Source organism: Uranotaenia lowii, chromosome 3 (assembly GCF_029784155.1).
Source record: "Uranotaenia lowii strain MFRU-FL chromosome 3, ASM2978415v1, whole genome shotgun sequence".
In the NCBI taxonomy this organism is placed as follows: Eukaryota; Metazoa; Arthropoda; class Insecta; order Diptera; family Culicidae; genus Uranotaenia; species Uranotaenia lowii.
In genome coordinates, this window is record NC_073693.1 from 183,003,293 (window position 1) to 183,022,954 (window position 19,662).

Here is a 19,662-nt window from a genome sequence, read left to right on the forward strand (position 1 = left end):
CGATTACTCGAATAGTCACTATTCGTGTAATCAGATCAGAATAATATCAACGATAACGGGTATGATATTTGATTATGCGGGTTGGTTTAAAATCCCTGAGAAAAAAGGAAAAATAATTGGTTTCGATCGACTTCGATTGGCTTCATTGAACGTCAATTGGATTAGTTTCGACCAAAACATTGGCTGAATGAACAGTCATTTACCAATCGAAATCGATTGAAACCATGTTTCAATTGCATATTGAACAGGCCTCTTGGTTCAAATGATATTCAAATAGTGTTTTTCGATTTTAACTGAAGGCCAGCCAAGATTCTTCTGGCTTCAGTTGCATAATTTGAGACGTCTTTCAGCACCTGTATTTCGCCTTTAGTTATGCGATCCAAGCAGAGCTGCGTATTATTTTCATCAATTTAGTGGTGTCCTTAAAAATCCTGATTTTTGACAAAACCACCTGGCATCTATCTCTTAATGAGTAACAATTTTGGAAAATGTGTGAAATGATTGTTCCGTGTACCACAAAAAATACACACTGTTGAATTTTTTTTATCGTGTATAAATATGACATTTCTAGAAAGGTGAAAAAATTTCAACGTGTGCAAACCTTCCAAAATCTACCAAAAGTGAAAATAAATAAATAAATCGTAATCGCAAATAAAAGTTCTCCTAGCTATCGGATTTTAATTTTATTACAGTTCAGTGTGGACATAAAACTGATCAAGTAAGTGGAATCTATTTTTGTTGTTACCTATGTATTTTTTTTTCATTTAAAACTTGGTTTTCTTTTGACTAGCGCAGTTAATAGTTTTTTTTTATTTTTTATTTATTAATTTACAACATAACAAATACATTACATACATGAGATTTGTTTTAAAACTCCAATGGCATTGCCCTTTAAGGAGTTGTATGGTGAATATAAAGCAAACTGCGTTTATTTAGGAAACTAAACTAATAACTGACGAGTGATAATAAAATAAAAAATATAATCAAATTGATAGATTCAATTTGATAGTTAATGTTAGGATATTTGAATTTAAAGATTTATGATTCCAAAAGTAATGTATTTCTTAATTCTTCCTCATTGTACTCTTTGCATTGGTATTTCGTCTGGAAACCATTATAATACTTGAATTGTTTTTGTCCAGGAATGAAAATTTTGACTAAAGTACATAAGACTATCTCATATATGTATAATAGAGTTCAAATTATTGGCGAGGTTCAATGAAAAGCAAATTAAAAATTGAACCTTACTGCATATACAGACAGACGCAATCTTATAGGACTTGATACTATCTTCTTGTCGAGGTGTATATGATTTGAAACATCCTTCACTTCCGGCATTACGCTCGGTCATGTTGATTATCCCCAAATTTTAACGTAAGTTCCCGAAACCTTCGTTCCAAATCATTCATGGTCGTACCACTCGCTATTACTAATTATGGTCATAAATGCACCACTCGTTACATTATTTGCAACGTTCAATCGCGGATCATCAGTATTTGTCCCACATGTAGAAATCGTTTCAATAGTACTTGAGATCAAGGTGTGAAAGTTGGAGAATCTCGTGTTTCAAAAAAACCTTGCTTGAGATATGAAGTGCAAATCTTGCGAGCCTACTAGGTATTTGAAAGCTTATGCCTAACTGAAATTAAAGCAGTGGTCAGGTCTTTAAGTGCTAAACCATCCATTATTAGACAAACATGAATATGTTCATTAAGTTCTTCACCTTTAATTTATTTTCAGGTACATGGAAGGTTTTGTTTTCAACATACAGGGACCGTTTGCTCAACTTTAGAAATGGGTGAAAAATCTGTGATCACCAGCAGAACTTTAAATGCCCAACAAACAAAAAGGAATGCCTCCGATTTCGTATTCGGTAAACTTATAGGAGAAGGCAGTTACAGTGTGGTGTATTTGGCGAAAGACATACACACTGGAAAAGAATATGCAGGTATAAATAACATCATTTATGTTTTCGTTGCACTAAAACGTAGAATACATGTATGTTTATGACAAGATCAGGTTGGTCGTCCATTCGAAAAATAGTTGGGTTTTAAAATTTTTGGCTATTTTCGACCCGTTATTAAAAAAAACTGGGGGAACTCCTCAAACATCAAGCCGCTGTACCCTTTAAGCGGAGACAGTATTGAAGGCTGATTTTGCAGCCTATTCCGCAGCGCTATCTACGGGTTATCGTGAAATTAACGGGCACCTACACAAAAAAAAAATCTTAAGCGGGTCATAGACTACACAAATGACTTTTGAAAATTGACGAAAACAGCAACAAGAAAACCCCCTTCAACCCAGGCTGGGGCTGAGTGAATAGCCTGAATTGTGTACAAATCATTTCGATCCCGACGTATCTACTCAAACCGTTTTTGCGCTCATTTGATCAGTGCCATACACGATTCAAATCGTGTTTACAGTGACATAATTTTACAGCATTTGTGCAAATATTTTGTACACTCAGGAATGAAAAAAAAAATTAAAAATTATTATGTTTTAATTACTCGGACATTTCACTGACATTAATATCCAGAAATATTAAAAATAACTATTTCAGTTGTCAAACGAACCAGCCCGAAGCTGAAAGTCTCTAAAATAAAGAAAAAAAACTATTTCAATTATTTAAATTTATTCACCCGAATAATTTCTTGGCGTGCAATGCATAAAATTTAATAACCGGGATATTATTTTGTTCAAACAAACGCTTTGTGATTTGTGCGTTTGAGTCCCAACTAAACAGGTTTTAGCACGTGCTAGATTCTTCAGTTACAAAATGCCCCTGAACTTGACTGCATGCAGATTCCATTCTTTTTAAATGGTTGACTAAATCATCTTTAAAAAGGATGGACTCAGTAGCAGCAAGTAATTATTAACAGGAAAAGTGCATCTGTTTTGTATACGCTATGGTCAATAATGCACATTAACCATAGAACTTTTACAAAAATTAAACAATTTTCATTTGCTTTTTCTATTTATTTCTGCTCTAAGCGTTTGGTTTCATTCCGATTTCTACCACCAGATGTCACTGCCGTAGATATTTCTCAAAATTTTAATTACCGGGATATTTCTCGACGAGAAATATTTCAGTTATTACACGGTGAGAAATAACTCTGTTAGTGGGCACGGTGAAGCTTGAAAAAGCATGAAAAATAATATTTTTATATTTTAAAATATTGATTGATTGATTGTTTGATTAGAGAGACTTTAAACTTAAAAGTTCATTCATCTCTAAACTATGTAAATTAAATTCTGTCGAACATGTCGATTGTTTTAAGATATGTTATCACTAATTTTTCCATTTCGGTATCGTTACGTAACATGGTTCGAATAGATGTGGGTAACTCCAGACTTGCTCTAATATCTTCGTATTGACGACAGTTAAGTAATAGATGTTCCACATCAAGTCGCACGTTGCAGATCTCACATTCTGGTGGTCGGTGTATGCTTGCGTCAATGTAATGTTGATGTGTAATCCTTGTGTGACCCACTCGTAGTCGTGAGAGGATTTCTTGCTCCTTTCGATGTGATCGATCACGAAACCTGGATGTTGTTTCCTTTATTTTTCGGTAAAAAAGAGTTCTTTCGTAGTACCACTTTTCCTGCCACGCACATTGCATTAATGACGAAATCATTTTTCTTGCATCCATTAACAGAATTGATTTGCTCCATAGTCGTCCTGTTCTTCCGCGTGATGCTAAACTATCGGCAGATTCGTTTCCTTTTATGCCCTTGTGGCTCGGTATCCAGCAAAATGTTATGTTTTCGAGGTTTTGGTTATCGATTGTTTGAATCCAAGGATGTGATTTTAAAATATTATTTTTCATGCTTTTTCAAGATTTACCGTGCCCACTAACAGAGTTATTTCTCACCGTGTAATAACTGAAATATTTCTCGTCGAGAAATATCCCGGTAATTAAAATTTTGAGAAATATCTACGGCAGTGACATCTGGTGGTGGAAATCGGAATGAAACCAAACGCTTAAAGCGGAAATAAACAGAAACTAATAGGGTAACGGACTTATTTTGGACCGGGTACATATTTTGGACCACCTTGTAGCTTTTTGCCAATATTTCTCTCATAAATCATGTTATTCATAAAAATTTTGAACAAATATAGTTAAAGCTACTTCTTATGATTCTAATCACATCTAAAATTTTATTTAAGTGAACTGCTAACGTAGAGAAAATCGAAAATAAAGTTTTGATTTTTCACAGTTGAACCGAATCAGGGCCATTTCAGGAGAACGTGCCATTATTGGAGCCAAGTTTCAAGAGGTTTGCTGCATAGCTGTGATGAATTTTACAAATACAAACATGTTCACAGCTATGATAAAATACGTGAAAACTGTTTTGCAAGCTCGAAAAAGCAAAATAACTGGTTTTAAAAGCAATTTGACCCATGTCGAAAATAGGTCCTACTTTATTCCTTAGGGACTTATTTTGGACCACGCAACATAACCTGGGTATTTAACTTGCTGTTAAATGTTCATCAACGTAATAAGACGTTGTACGACGATATGAAAGAATTAGGCACACTATTTCAATCACTCATTATGAATAAAATTTGGAATTTAAGCATGATTTTATTTAATCAACTCGCCAAAGCCCAAACTCGCCATTAGACGGGGTTCACTTTAATCGGCATAAAACCAAGCCAATCATAGTTTTAACTTACTTTTCTTGCACTGTGCTTTGAATCACGTTAATCTAACAATCTACATCAATAACAACTGTTTGATAAGCAGTTGTTAAAAGCTACAGCTTAAAGGAGCCTGAAGCCATGAAAACTTGGATTTGCACCAATTTTTTATTAAGTCATTGTTTTTTATGCTTCATGAAAAATTATTGAAAGTTTGGTCTAAAAGTTTCAACCATTTATGATTTCCAGTAAAATGAGTGCATTCAGGAATGATTTTCGAGGAAAAAAAATCGGGTAGGTAGAACAGGGTGTCGACTACCTGGAAAAACCTGGAAAATCAGGGAAAATCAGGGAATTCCATTTGCATCAGGGAACATCAGGGAAATTTTGCACCAATCAGGGAATTTTTGCACCAACCAGGGAAAAAAATAATGATCCTGATTTTATTTGAAGAAATTGAAACGTCATAGTTTATTATCTGCTTAAAAATATGCGGATATGACACTAAGAACGCTATGAAAAAATGTCCTAAGCTCAGTAAAAAGCAAGTTCTGCAATTTCATATCGAATGCAAAGGAATGCTGAAGGCAATTGTACTTAAGTTAATGAAGCGATCGTCTTGACCTTATCCTCTGACCAAGGTCGCCTCTTGCCTTGATCCGGCAGTTATCAACAGCGATACCATATTGGCCAAAAAACGATTTGAGAAGACTTTGGCTATATTGACAGATACTGGACGCGTTAGTGGATCCTCGGCAGATTTAGCAGTACGGCAGTATTCCGGAGTGATTGCCAGAGGCGATAAATTTGATAACTATAACCGTAGCAAAGAAAGGCTGGAGAATTTTTGGAGTGGAGTGCTAGCAAATGCCAAGTGTCCAGAATTCCTCAACATCGTCAAAATGATCTGCTGTTTTTCACATGGCAACGCGAATGTTGAACGTGGTTTTTCAGTAAATTCCTAATGTCTCTTCGAAAATATGCATGGGGGGGCTAAACTAGGGTTACCATATCCTTCAACGCCAAAAAGAGTACGTTGAAATCATTTTTCAAAATATTTAGGAGAAACGGGAAAAAACAGGAAAATAGTGACAATTAGTTGCTAGTTATGTAACTTACCTGGCAATAACGGCAAAACATAGTTTTACAAATTGAAAGTTGTCGTTTTTAGTATTTGTTCATTTTCTTGCAGATTTTTAGTGAAAAATAAAAGGGTCGTTGGATTATTCGAAAAGATCAGAACATCGTTAACATGAGAACATGTTGCATTTCAAAAAGAGTTCAAATTGCTGTTGTGCTCTCCGCCAACTGTTTGGGCGCTAATTGCATATTCAAAGGCACTGATTCCCTGCACAGTTTATTTCGACGACTGGGAGAAGCTTTTGTCAAAAGTGGGTTTGAAACTTTCGAAATTGTTGTGCTTTACTTATAGAATAGTTTTGCTAATGAAACAGAAAACTTGTTTGTAACGAAAAATTCAGATTTTAATCGATTTGTTATGCTTCTTATTTTAATATATTGTTTGGAAAACTCAACAAAATAGAGAAACCTGAAGTACCGAGCCATGAATGCATAAAGTGTTGCATTTCTTTCGGACTTCTTGTACATATAGAAGCAAAAACTTAAGAACTGGAAGAAATAAGTTCGTTTCTCTGATAAAATCCCTTTCAACAGAAAAAAAGAGTACAAACCGCAAGATTTCACAAAAAGAAGAGTACGCTCATTTCTCGATCGAAAAAGAGTACATGTACTATTAAAAGAGTATACGTATGATAACCCTAGGCTAAACGACAAATCTATGATGCTGTTTTTTATGCTGGAGGGATAAAATCAGTCCAAATTTCCAACAAACTTATTTAGAGAGTTGGAAATTCACATACTCTGTATTTGGAAGACAAGATCGCCGCAAAAAGGAAGCTCTTGAATCAGATCAAACAAAGCTGATGAAGCGTCATCGAGAAGCGGAAGTAAAATCGCTTGAGGTGAAACGGAGGAAAATTCTGGAAGACGCACAGAAGAAGGCTGATAGCTTGCAAGAGAAAATTTTTATGCTGAAATCATAACAATTTCTACAAGTGGATCCGAACTGGCCGACTTATCTTAAAATGTTTAATATCACAAATAATACTTCCATTAAAATTATCGTAATAAATTAGTATTCTCGACTCAAAGCTTTCTGTGCGTTTATTTTCGGGGGAAATATATTTTTTATAACTTTAAGTTGCTTCCTCAGGTTGTTTTTCAAACCTGGAATTTTCTTGAAAAACGACTGGAAAATCAGGGAAAATCAGGGAATTTTATTACCAGATTTGAGTCGACACCCTGTAGAAGAAACGGAATATAAAATCCGTCTAAAGGAGATGTTTGGAAAAAACGACAAAAAATTGACAAATATGCAACGAGTTTAAATTTTGTACCAGCTGAAATATCTCCGTTAATATTAGAACAATTTTATCAAATAATATACTCAATTATAGCTATATATGTTTCAAAACTTGGGAAAAGGTGGTTGAAATGTGTAAATTTTACAGGCGATTTAGTACTAAAAATCTAGTTTACAGCCCCTGTGGTTATGCAATTTAAAAAAAAACTGTTGGAAAATTACTCCAACGATAATTTTTATCCTAGAACAAAGTTAGTACCGTAATCCGGGGTAATATTGATCAATTTTTTCAATATATTTCGAATATTTTTTCTGTTAAGGGGAATGTGGCATGTTTTATATTTTTTAAACCAGTACTGGACTCCTATGAACGTAAAACATGAATGCAGAAATTTATTAGACTACTTTAAATTTGCTTGAAAAATCGTTTTAGTGTCTGTTCAGAATTTGAAACTTTGAGGTAACATTGATCAGTCTCTATTTTGACGGTTTAAACATGTTTTCTTGATCATAAAGGATACAAAACAACTTCATAATATTTGCATATGCAAGTTTATCAATTTTACCATGATTTTTAACGATATATTTTGAAAATATTTATAAAAGAAAAAAGAATTGTGATGCTGCCTACATTTAGGGGCAAAAATTATAATGCTTGGTAAATAGTTTAAGCTTCAAAATAAAAATGAAAATTTACCTTAACACTTTCCCCCTAAGCCCTCCCACTATTTCCATTTTAATTTTTTCTTCAAAGTTAAAGAATTGATAGGGTTCCTATCCATTTATTCAATACGGGCTTACTCTTGGAAAATGTCCTTAATTTTTAAATATCAAAAATTTATCATAAAATAACTATAAAAATAGCACTATAACTGTTAATATACAAAGAAAAAAAGTTCTTCTTTCACATTAAACAACCCGTTTGCTTATAAATGCTTTTTGGTTTCATCAAAAGAGCTGTTTGTTTGCGAGCCTTGGAAAAATAGATATTTTAAGATTTTGAAATTAGAGTTTTTAATTACAGAAAAAAAATTCAATTACAAACCAAATTTTGTCTATTAGATACTCAATTCATAGGCTTCCAAACGTAGAAAACAGTTTTCTAAAATTCAAACTATAAACTGAGTTATTGATGATAATGTGGAAAAGTTGAATGTTGGTCAAATTTACCCCGGTGATCAATATTACCCCGTTTTACGGTATCAAACTTAAAACTGAATTTTTGTGAAAAAAAATCTGGCTTTTAGATGGCTAAAAAGATAGCATAAATCTCGCACGTTTTTATCTTTTTGAATCTTTCTACAGAACTGAAGCCAAACCAAATCCACTAAGGTTTTGGAAGTCAAAATACATCAATTGATTTCGCGAAGTTCATGATGTCAGACTTTTTCAACTTATCATTGGGTCACCTGACGGAGATTTGCGTTCTGAAAATTGAGCCTAAAGATATGCCAACTACAGAATTACAGAACAAATTTCGTCGAATTTCGTTTCACTGTGAAAGTGAGCTGTCAGAATTTTCATAACATTTGGAACACACTATGTAACAGGAATTTTACTGTTTTTACTCTATTCTTATCGAACAAACAAAACTTGACCAGTCTATAACAATAAGAAAAGACAAAATTATCTGAATAATTCGCATAATTGCGCATCAATCGCTGTCGAAATATAGCAAAATTTAGAAAAAAATCTTATTTAGTTAGTTTAAGGGTGGTCCAAAATAGGTCCAAAGGGTGGTCCAAAATAGAAACCTGGTGGTCCAAAATACTGACCAGAGTAATGATTGAAGAAACGTGTTTTTAGGCTTAAATCTCGTTATATTGAAACAAACGACGATATATTTCGATAGAAAAAGGCTTGATCTTCGTAATGAACGGATAAAGCAATCGAAAATTGTAACATATGCCTTTTTATTCCAGAAAATTGCATAGCCACTTCCCAAAGCGGTCCAAAATAGGTCCGTTACCCTAATAAAAGAAACAAACGAAAATCATTTGATTTTCGTACAAGGTCTATGGTCAACGTGCATTATTGACCTTAGCATACAAAACAGGCATATTTTTCCTGTTTATCATGACTGGCTGCTGATTCCATGCTTTTAAAAAAATATTTAAAAACATTTCCACAAAGAATGGAACCAACATGCAGTCAAGTTGAGGACCATGTAGCAACTGACAAATCTAGCACGTACTCACAAACTGGTTAGCAGAGACTCAAACGACAAAAGACAATCCAAGTAACCAATAAGCCGTTTAAATTGGCCCTATTTCAGCTCTATAGTCGAATATAGAAACAGCTTTCAAAGCCTCTAAAGCTCTATATTCGACTTAAGGGCTGCTCAAAAGCTACTTTTGGCGTGTATTTCGGCCGATATACGGCTTGACCCCACTTTCTAAACACGCCAATGCGAAGTTGTCAAAATATTTTCTGGAAAAAAAACAAAAAAAATCTTTGTCGTTTTCACTCGAAGCTGTTTTTTCTTTGATTTCTTTCCATCTCTCTCACGCCTGTGCTTTTTTAATTGCTGTTGGACAGGAACTGGAATCGAACATGGAATTTTAACGACCATGTATCAATCGGTGACTCTGCTGCATGACCTATCTACGTTCTCATAATAATGTATGAAAATTGAACCTTCTTAAATGAAAAATTCGGAGTTGGAATTTTAAGGAGAACGTCGGAGAGAGTTATAAGACATTTTAATTTCAAATAAAAATTCCTTTTTTATTGATGCTGTTTCTATGAACTTTTTATAATTTAAGTCGAGATACGAATGATGGAAGGAAAGAAAGAAAACATTCATGCGTATGACGTGTTAAATTTTTAATTTATTTCAAAAACATTTTTCACTAGGGCCCGAGGAAAACCACCTAATGTTCCAGTTAGAGATGTACTAGCTGTGCTAGATTTGGACTACATGTTCGAAATCTACCTTTTTCTAAAAGCTATCGATCTTCGTCTATAATTTCTTTTTTATTTTCATATTTCCCTTTCTATCTTCCTTTCTTCTCTCACAAAGTGTTAAGTTAAGAAAACAATTGTAAACAACAAAATCGATTTTGGCTCCTTAAAGCCTAAAGGTATGAGCCGTTTCAAATAAAGAATTGTTAAAAAAAAAAACATTTTTCACTATATAATTTTCTTTTCCAACCGATATATTCTCAGTTTTTTTTTTTCGAACAATCACTAGAACAGAACAATTTACACCGTAGAAGCCTAAACTCGCTTCAGAACTCACTTCACTTCAGACACTGTTTTTTCGGGCACAGATCCTTTGGCCTTTTTTTGACTAACCGCAGATTCAACAGCAATCGCGCGATCAGCTCCTTCGTTGTTCATGCCATCAGTTCCATATATATCTCCGCCAGGAAGTAGCACCGGCGATGAGGCCACCGACCGAGATGAGGAGATGCAAACCGAATTGGCGGCAGCGAGGAGGGTCGTCGGAAAGGACAGCACGCAGGAACAACAACAATGGGAAGCCGATACCAGGAGAAGCAGCAGCAAGAGACCACCAATGAGCGGTAGCAGCAGTGATCGAGGTCGCTGTCCAGCAAGAGGCCGCCAACAGGAGTAGCAGCAGCAAGGAGGGCCGTCCGGGAGGACAGCACGCAGTAGCTTTTTGTGGTTTATCCGAAGCATTGCAAAAAAACAAACCGCCGGAAGAATTCACTGACTTCATCTAATGTTGATTTTTGTTTATTTATATTGAAAACGTCACCTCCAGGCCGGTTATAAGCTCTGATATCAACTCACTTAGCTTATACAGGGCTTATGTGTCATTTGAATGTCACAGAGCCTTCTGGCATTTGTAAATCTAAATTAAAGCCAATAGGCACTGAAATGCTGTTATGCGTCTGTTAAACGGCTTATAACAGTGCTTAGTGGTTGCCTGGGAAGCGTTTGTTTTGTAAAGAAATATCTCGCGGTTGTTAAATTTTATGCATTGGATCGTTTCTTGGCTAGAAATGATCGTGAGTCATTTTTTTTTTTTAGTGATTTCAGTTTATTATCGTCAGAGAACCCGCATGGAGCAGTATCATACAATAACGATCCCCATTATCTTCTTCCCAAGACACCGAAAAGATTCCCTTTATCGTTTTTGGATTATTAATGAACGATTATATTAATCGTTTTTTCATGAAATGGAATCGTTTAGACACGAATACCGATACAGGGAACGGGTTGTTAAGTAAATAAACGATTCATTTTTTTTGACTTTTTCTAATCGCTCTGGAGCGAGTTGTATCATACGTGGAATCTTTACGATATGATCGTCTCATATGAAAAATAACGATACAGCATATCGTGTAGTGTTGATAAAAAGACTAAAATTTATAATCAAAACTAGCTTTAAAATCATTTTTTTTTTTTCAAAAAATAAGTTTAAGCCTAGTTGTACACTTTTCAAAATTAACATTTTATCAAATTCCGTGTGCCGCTGCTTCTGATTCTTCTACGGTGTCAGGGAGGTATAGACAAATTCGGAAAACTTATTGGTGCATGGTGCTGTAGGCCGGTACATATTCCATCTTTTTCCACCTATGGGTCATAGAGTCCGCGATTGTCTTCCTCCTAAGTGCTTCTGTCGGTTGTGTTTTGCCTCGATGAAATTGGATAATGACAGCGGATGATGTTGTAATCATCGTCACACTTCCGATTCTTGCATCTTGGTTCCCGTATGAGAACTTACTTAGGACAAAAATTGAAACGCTGCTTGAATCAAACAATTTTCGATTTCCACCCTCAACGATATTATTCCACATCCGGTTGAAGTATGTTTGGTCGCCGAATGTTAAAATCATTTTTTTTTTTTCAAAAAATAAGTTTAAGCCTAGTTGTACACTTTTCAAAATTAACATTTTATCAAATTCCGTGTGCCGCTGCTTCTGATTCTTCTACGGTGTCAGGGAGGTATAGACAAATTCGGAAAACTTATTGGTGCATGGTGCTGTAGGCCGGTACACATTCCATCTTTTTCCACCTATGGGTCATAGAGTCCGCGATTGTCTTCCTCCTAAGTGCTTCTGTCGGTTGTGTTTTGCCTCGATGAAATTGGATAATGACAGCGGATGATGTTGTAATCATCGTCACACTTCCGATTCTTGCATCTTGGTTCCCGTATGAGAACTTACTTAGGACAAAAATTGAAACGCTGCTTGAATCAAACAATTTTCGATTTCCACCCTCAACGATATTATTCCACATCCGGTTGAAGTATGTTTGGTCACCGAATGTTTCCTGGAAAACAATAGTATCGTCATTTTCAGTTGGAAATCAATTTTACCACATTTTACTATAGACAAAAAGCATCCTTACCCAGCTACTATTTTGTTCTATTTTTAAGTTTGTGTTGTTGATGACTGTTCGCGTCATTGGCTTTAATAAGGTCTCTTCTGCTGCATCGAGGGTGACTTTCCCGTTGCTAGCTTGAAGGTTCAAATCTCGCTCCAGCAGTTTGAGCAGAAAATTTTCAGCAGCCCCACGAACAGCTCCGCAACTTTTTTCATGGGCGTAGGGAAGAGTTTCCATTTTCATTTGGAGCATATGAAGAGGCATTTTTCCGCACATGTGGCCGGAAATTCTAGGTGCATCGGAGCACTGTGTGATCTGGCGGATCGTTCAGGAATGCCTTCCGTAACGCCTCGTCTGGGCCTTCATTTTTCGTTGGTATGAAATTCCAATTATCCACATTCTTTGTCGGAATTTAGGTGATGGATTTAGGTCTGGACCTGCAATAGATTCGACAAAGCAATTCATTTCAATTTAAAGATCATGATCATGAGAATCATGATGAATATTTTAATAAATTAGTACCTACCTTGTAGCGAATTCTTGATTTTTTGCGGTTAAGCCATTCCTCAATCGCCAGAGCCAAAGAAAATTTGCTGACATCTAAAAAAGTACACCGTCGAGGTAATGCTTCCGGTATTAAGATGATTTTGAAAAATCTCTTTTTGACTTTTTGATATAGCTGCTGCCTGGAGATCTTAACAAATCTAATCAATTTGGTTGAGGTCATGTGGATTTTGTGAATAACAGCGATAACTGCTCGTTCCGGCACCACCGGTTCAGCAGCATTGGAAGATAACCTAAAAATAATAAATTAATCACAATACTACGTAGAAGGTTGAGAAACTTACAAATTTTCAAATGAAGAGGTAAATTCCGGGGTTATTTTCGGTGTCATTTGGTGTTGTACGGTTTGGGGCTTCCAGTGAGAGAACAGTTTTTTCTGACTTTCTGGCTTTGATCTGACCTTAAACAAAATAAAAATAAATCCAAAAAATTATAAACAAATTCATTACTTACCAAGAAATCGTAGCTCAACATTCGGTGCCAGCGGGGGCATGCAGTCACTTCCGCTGTGAGTCGAGCGATTCGGGTATTTCGTAAAGAAATAGGTTTTTCTTTCCGGATTCTTTTAGAAGTTTTGAAGTGACGCAATAACTTCTTCATCCAAGACACTTCTTCTGTATAGTGAAGACGCAATGCTATCAGATGCGTGTTATTTTTTTTTTTCAACCATTAACCGTATCTTTTGGAAATCATTTTGTATATTCTTTAGCGAATACACAAGATTTCGGACACACGATTAGTGAAGCCACGGACAGCAACGATTACCGTTATCAGATCAGTATAATATTGACGATACGTTGTACGGTTATTGATTATGCGGGAAATAACCGAATACCTGAAAACTAATAATTTTTATATTATGTTCATTTCTGAGTGTGAGTTATTATTTTTTAGTGATTTCAGTTTATTATCGTAAGAGAAATAACCGAATATCTGTAAACTAATAATTTTTATATTATTTTCGAAAAAAAGGTACACCGGGGTAAGTGTGGACGGTTTTTCGTATTGTTCAATTTAAAAAAAATCAGCAATGAATCAATTCTGATAAAGTTACGTTCAACGTGATGCAGAACATGTTGTTCACAAATGCTGAAGAAATGAGCTTCATAGAAGCAAAGCGAGAAAAGTTATAACGTTAATTGTTATGGACTGCCCCTGTTCGCATATGAGTCCCATGTGCATTTTCATCGTTTTTGAGTTATCGATGGAAAACCCTTCTTTGTGCTCCAATTTACCTATAAACAAGTTTTTGTTAGAAGTTTGTTCCCGAAATTTCGAAAAAAATATGACCCCTGTATCCCATGTGAAAAATATTCGCATATGAGTCCCATGCAGGGACTAAAAAAATCGTATTCAAATCGGAGCAGCCAAGAAACAAAACCACCCATAGTTCGCAAAAGTTCTGACCACAGTATTAGGTTCGCGACTCAGCAAACACGCGATTGTGGGGGATTTTTTTCGAGGGTAATCCGATCGCAAGAAAATCATGAGCGAGTCGTGGCAGAAAACCTCGCGAACCTCGCGATTCTGGTTCGTGAACCAAATTCGAAAACGCATTGCGCACTTGATGGTCGTGTTCTTCGAGTCGTTATTTTGTCTCCACATGGTTGTTGATTGCGCCAAATGCAACGCATGGACAGATGAAATTAATCGATTTTTCAAAGTATTCATAACAATTACTTGAAAATAATTTACAATGTTGTAAATTCAAACGATGTATATTATTTGTGAATTGAAGTTTGTCCTTTCTGATGTAAAACAACGTTTAATTTGAAAAATTTGTATATGTATAGAGTTTCGGAAGGATGCGATCTGGCCAGTAACAGATAGAAAAAATATTGATTTAATTATCCAAAGGATAAAAATTTCCTCCCACTCCTAAAAAGGTGTATGGGGTGAAGGAAGGATCCAAATCAAACTGTTGGACCATCACAAAGAAAAAATAGGAAAATTTGCATGTACAAAAAAGAGCTACAAGTCCAATCTAGAAATGTACTACTTCGGCAACTTAATTGTATCCCCTTTGTTATTTTCAAGTTTCTTCCGAAGTTCAAATTGAGGACCTTAAATAAGTGTAGAATTTCATATTTTATGTCATGGCAGAAAAAAGGAAGCATTAACCGAGCGATGAAGTTGATGAAAGCGAAAGAAAACCATTAATATATTTATATTAATATTAATATTTTTATATTTCCCTCCGAGTTTGCTCTCAATTCACTTTGGAGCAACGCATTTAAGTTATTCCCACTGCCTGCAACGTTTCTCGCATAACGGTCCCATTTTTATTTTTGTATTTTTCATCTAATTTTTTACATAAGACTTTAATATTAAACAACACAAAAAGAATACTTAGGTAGGTAGGATGGTTTGTACTAATACTAAAGAATATTTTTATGTGATTCATAGCTAAGTCACTGTCTTCAACATTTTTAATGTTATTAAATTTTTCAAAGTTACAGAGCCATACCTAGTTCATAAATGTTTCAAAATATTCTTCAGAACATTCTCATTTTGCAAAATATTTTCAATGGCATCTTATTTGATTTTCACTACTACTTAAATTTGACATACATAGGTACTACCTTTGGACTAGTGTGAACATATTTGATTTTTATTTTTAAAATATTTCAAATTTGCACGATTTGCGATTGATATTTCAAATCCAAATTTCAGCTGAAAATCCGAATGATGAACAAAATTTGAAAACAAATAATTCAATGTCCACGATTCAAAATTCGTTTTTCAAAATTCCTTTTCTGGATTCATAATTATACAATTAAAATTGTGAGCTTACAATTTCCTTTACAAATTACATTGTTCACAATACTGAACTATCTATTATGAATTTTAAATGAAAATCCACAATTTGCCCTGCAATTTTGAGTTCAAAATCCTGATTTAAAAAATTTAAATTGAAAATTCGTTCTCAAAAATTCTTAATTTCAAATTCGTGATACTTAATTCGAAACTGTAAAATTTAAAATCAAATTCTGAGTTTTGAATTCGGTACTGCGAATATTTAAATCTAATTTGTGGATTAAGAATTCCCAATTCAAATAGTAAAGTGTGACTTTTTCATTCAGAATTTAAATATCAGGAGTTCACAATTCCGAAATTAGTACTTTTCCGTAATTGTGGTCAAAATCCGTTTTCGCTTGGACAAAATAAAGAACGCACTCTTATAATTGGGGTTTTTTCTCTTCTTGAAAAATTGTTTCGTCTTCTTATATGTTCAAAAGAATTCAATTATCTGCCAAAGGCGTCGGGAACTAAGGGTTTCATTATTTCTTCATCCTTTTAGGGGCACATGAATCCGATAAGGTGGTGAAAAATCAAGTTTCCGTAGATAGATGTGTGAACTTCCTGCTGCTGCTTGAAGCACAATTTATTATCCGTACGCGTACCTAATGAGACGCACAGTCTGCCTACGGAAGAAAATCGAATAACCACGCGTTCTCTCTCTAAAAAAGTTCATGAACCTTTTCGCTAAATGGTTCGTGAGCCAAAATCGCGAGGAAATTTTCATGAATGTTACCATTTCCACGAGCGAGATAGGATTCAAAATCCAAAAGAATCGTCGGTTGGTTGGACTGCCTCGCTCGCGTTTCCTATGGTTCACGAACCTAAGGGATTTTTTTCACAGCCTGCTCGCGCTTTGGCTAATCTTTACGAGTAAAAATCGTAGACGAGCGGGAGTCGGCACTCGTGTACACGATTTTATTAGTCCTTGATCCCATGACGAAAATTCAGCGCCAGACCTTACAATTAAAGGAAAGGATAGATAGAAAATGAAGTAAATCAATAATTTAATGCTTGAATCATTAATTTACATAAAAATTGAACGTATAGTAGCAAAATGATTCCGAAGAAATCTAGTTCTTAGTCACAAAAAACATGAATAAATAACTCTAAACCAAAATTATTTTTTCGACAAACATCAACCGATGAACCACGCTCAAAAGATCAGCCTTTGGTCAGGATGGTTCCTTCGTGGGTAATTTCGACGATCTAATGTGTGATCGGGTGGGTGGTACTTGAAGTGTTGTTTCGGTAACAAATAACAAAATTTTTTCATTGCTTTTTTCTATATGCATAACAATATCTGTTGTGTTTTCGTTTATTACCTAGGATGATGCTCCGGAAGCAATCTCCTTCTTTGTCTGAATCCAGCAAACTTTTGGTCGGCGTTATCTACACAGCAATTTTTTTTGCTGGAAACCAGCAAAATTTTGCTGGGTTTCGTCCCGCTGACTTTCCAGCTAAATTTCCAGCAATTTAAATTGCTGGAAAAAACAGCAAACGTTAATGCTGGTTTCCAGCAATTCAAATTGCTGGAAAATCAGCAATCCAGATTGCTGGAAACCAGCTATTTCTTTCAAAACAACCGGCTGTATTTAGTACCAAATTTATATTTCAATTCTAAATTAAATATTGAATACTGGCTGTGCATATAATGAGCAATGAAAAAGAATTAGTTTCTTCCATTTTTAAATTATGTTTTGTTTATTTTCAAGAACTTTTTTTTAATTTTCCAACACCGGCTCTGGAGTGGCAGCTTTGTGCCAGAGTGTTGATCATTCGCTACCTGAGAAAAGAGTTCTGATTAGTTTCTTTTATGAAATCTGTCCAATAAAAACTCACCCTTGACTTGTGTCTGGTTGCTAAAATATAGAGGGAAATAAAAATAATTATATTAATCCAACCAAAATTCGCAAAATAAAGTCTCACCTTGCTTCAGCGTACGAAAACAAACAGACTCCAATATGACAACTCGATTCCTGATTTTCCAGCAAACTAGAACAATTGCTGGAAAGTCCAGCAATTTGAAAACCGATTGCTGATTTTTCAGCAAAAATGACAAGAACACAACCGATTGCTGAAAAATCCAGCAATTAGAAAACCGTTTGCTGGTTTCCAGCAAAAATTTGGATTGCTGAACATTTCCAGCAATTTTTTTTGCTGGAAATCGAGGCAAAAATTTACAGTGTGTGATCGGGTGGGTGGTACTTGAAGTGTTGTTTCGGTAACAAAATAACAAAATTTTTTCATTGCTTTTTTCTATATGCATAACAATATCTGTTGTGTTTTCGTTTATTACCTAGGATGATGCTCCGGAAGCAATCTCCTTCTTTGTCTGAATCCAGCAAACTTTTGGTCGGCGTTATCTACACAGCAATTTTTTTTTGCTGAAAACCAGCAAAATTTTGCTGGTTTTTGTCCCGCTGACTTTCCAGCACAATTTCCAGCTATTGAAATTGCTGGAAAAAACAGCAAACGTTATTGCTGGTTTCCAGCCATTCAAATTGCTGGAAAATCAGCAATCCAGATTGCTGGAAACCACACCCAAAATAATTTTGAAATTTTTTCTACGAGATTTTTCACGTAAATTTAGATTTTGTGGCATCCTATCGATTCTACGTGAGTTTTGTGTAACCACAGAGTATCAAGGATGATCTCGTAAAAGTTACTTTACTTTCACATAACTTACACATGAAATTCACGTAAATTCCAAGCGGATGATAGTGGTAATAAATTCTTATTCGAAAAGGGACTTCTTGTCAGTCAGCTTACTTGTTTTTTTGTTGTCGTCGGAAGTCGGCCAGTAGACCACACTTGTCATCCTGCGGGGCCCTAGCACAAGCAACGTAAATCCGAGCGTTGACAGCGTGGAGGTAAGTTTTCCCCGTCGGAAACTAATAATTAGTTGAATTATTATTCTACGCTGAGATTTGTGTTTGTTTCCAGCTTCGGAGGAAACTTCTGGAAGCTCCACCGAATAGAAAACGAAGGACCGTGAGAAGGAGCCGTCGGCATCGAGGAGATGATCCCAGTCAAGTAGATTTCGTAGGTGTTGGAGGTATATTTCAAGTGGCAATGGATGGCGCACAAGGTACATTATTCATCAATTAGGTAGTTTCATTTTTATTTTTAAAAAAATTTCGTTTCCACAGGATTCCACTTAGCAAGAGGTCCCGGGATTGAATATTCTAAGTGTACGTGTATGAACAGTGATGGTAGTTGAAATAAATTATGTTTGCGATAATTTTTTTTATTATTACCGAAAGTAGAAACGAAAAAATATCAATAGAAAAGATTCAAACATCATTTCAATACTAAACACATTTCACGATGCTTCCATTATCACATCGCATTGAACTCACCTGAAATTCACGTAAGTTGCACGCGACATTCACCAAGCAAAAAATCCTATTAGAGGAGCGTTTACTTATTTTTTTCGTTCATTTTACGTGAAAATCAATTGGATAAAAATTATGTAGTTTTTCACGTAGCCACGACGTGCGGATTATTTTGGGTGCAGCTATTTCTTTCCAAACAACCGGCTGTATTTAGTACCAAATTTATATTTCAATTCTAAATTTAATATTGAATACTGGCTGTGCATATAATGAGCATGAAAAAAATTAGTTTCTTCCATTTTTAAATTATGTTTTGTTTATTTTCAAGAACTTTTTTTTTTATTTTCCAACACCGGCTCTGGAGTGGCAGCTTTGTGCCAGAGTGTTGATCATTCGCTACCTGAGAAAAGAGTTCTGATTAGTATCTTTTATGAAATCTGTCCAATAAAAACTCACCCTTGACTTGTGTCTGGTTGCTAAAATATAGAGGAAAATAATCCAACCAAAATTCGTAAAATAAAGTCTCACCTTGCTTCAGCGTACGAAAACAAACAGACTCCAATATGACAACTCGATTGCTGATTTTCCAGCAAACTAGATCAATTGCGGGAAAGTCCAGCAATTTGAAAACCGATTAC

At 35.2% G+C, this 19,662-nt stretch overlaps 1 protein-coding gene and 2 long non-coding RNA genes across 5 annotated transcripts in view; 2 read left to right on the forward strand and 1 right to left on the reverse strand.

Moving 5' to 3' along the window:
* The first annotated feature begins 539 nt into the window (after positions 1–539).
* The window catches only part of LOC129750660 (3-phosphoinositide-dependent protein kinase 1), a 44,781-nt gene continuing 25,658 nt past the window's right edge, over positions 540–19,662 (forward strand). Inside the window, exons 1-3 of one of the 2 annotated variants that reach the window (XM_055745668.1) lie at positions 540–718; positions 1,741–1,948; positions 10,397–10,900. In XM_055745668.1, the coding sequence (XP_055601643.1) occupies positions 1,795–1,948; positions 10,397–10,605 (363 nt within the window). In that variant the 5' untranslated portion in view covers positions 540–718; positions 1,741–1,794 and the 3' untranslated portion in view covers positions 10,606–10,900. Of the gene's footprint in view, positions 719–1,740; positions 1,949–10,396; positions 10,901–19,662 lie in introns of those variants that run through there. The other variant, XM_055745667.1, reaches the window with a different exon arrangement.
* Positions 9,769–14,625, reverse strand: LOC129750661 (uncharacterized). 2 transcript variants are annotated; one of them, XR_008738441.1, is made up of 5 exons: positions 13,341–14,625; positions 13,172–13,282; positions 12,850–13,120; positions 12,348–12,760; positions 9,769–12,269 (listed from the first exon to the last, which is right to left on the reverse strand). It is a non-coding gene; the product is annotated as an uncharacterized LOC129750661 (long non-coding RNA). The 2 variants fall into 2 exon arrangements; XR_008738440.1 differs by having other exon boundaries at positions 13,172–13,287.
* On the forward strand, positions 15,892–19,076 carry LOC129750662 (uncharacterized). Its single transcript, XR_008738442.1, has 3 exons — positions 15,892–18,559; positions 18,633–18,777; positions 18,839–19,076. It is a non-coding gene; the product is annotated as an uncharacterized LOC129750662 (long non-coding RNA).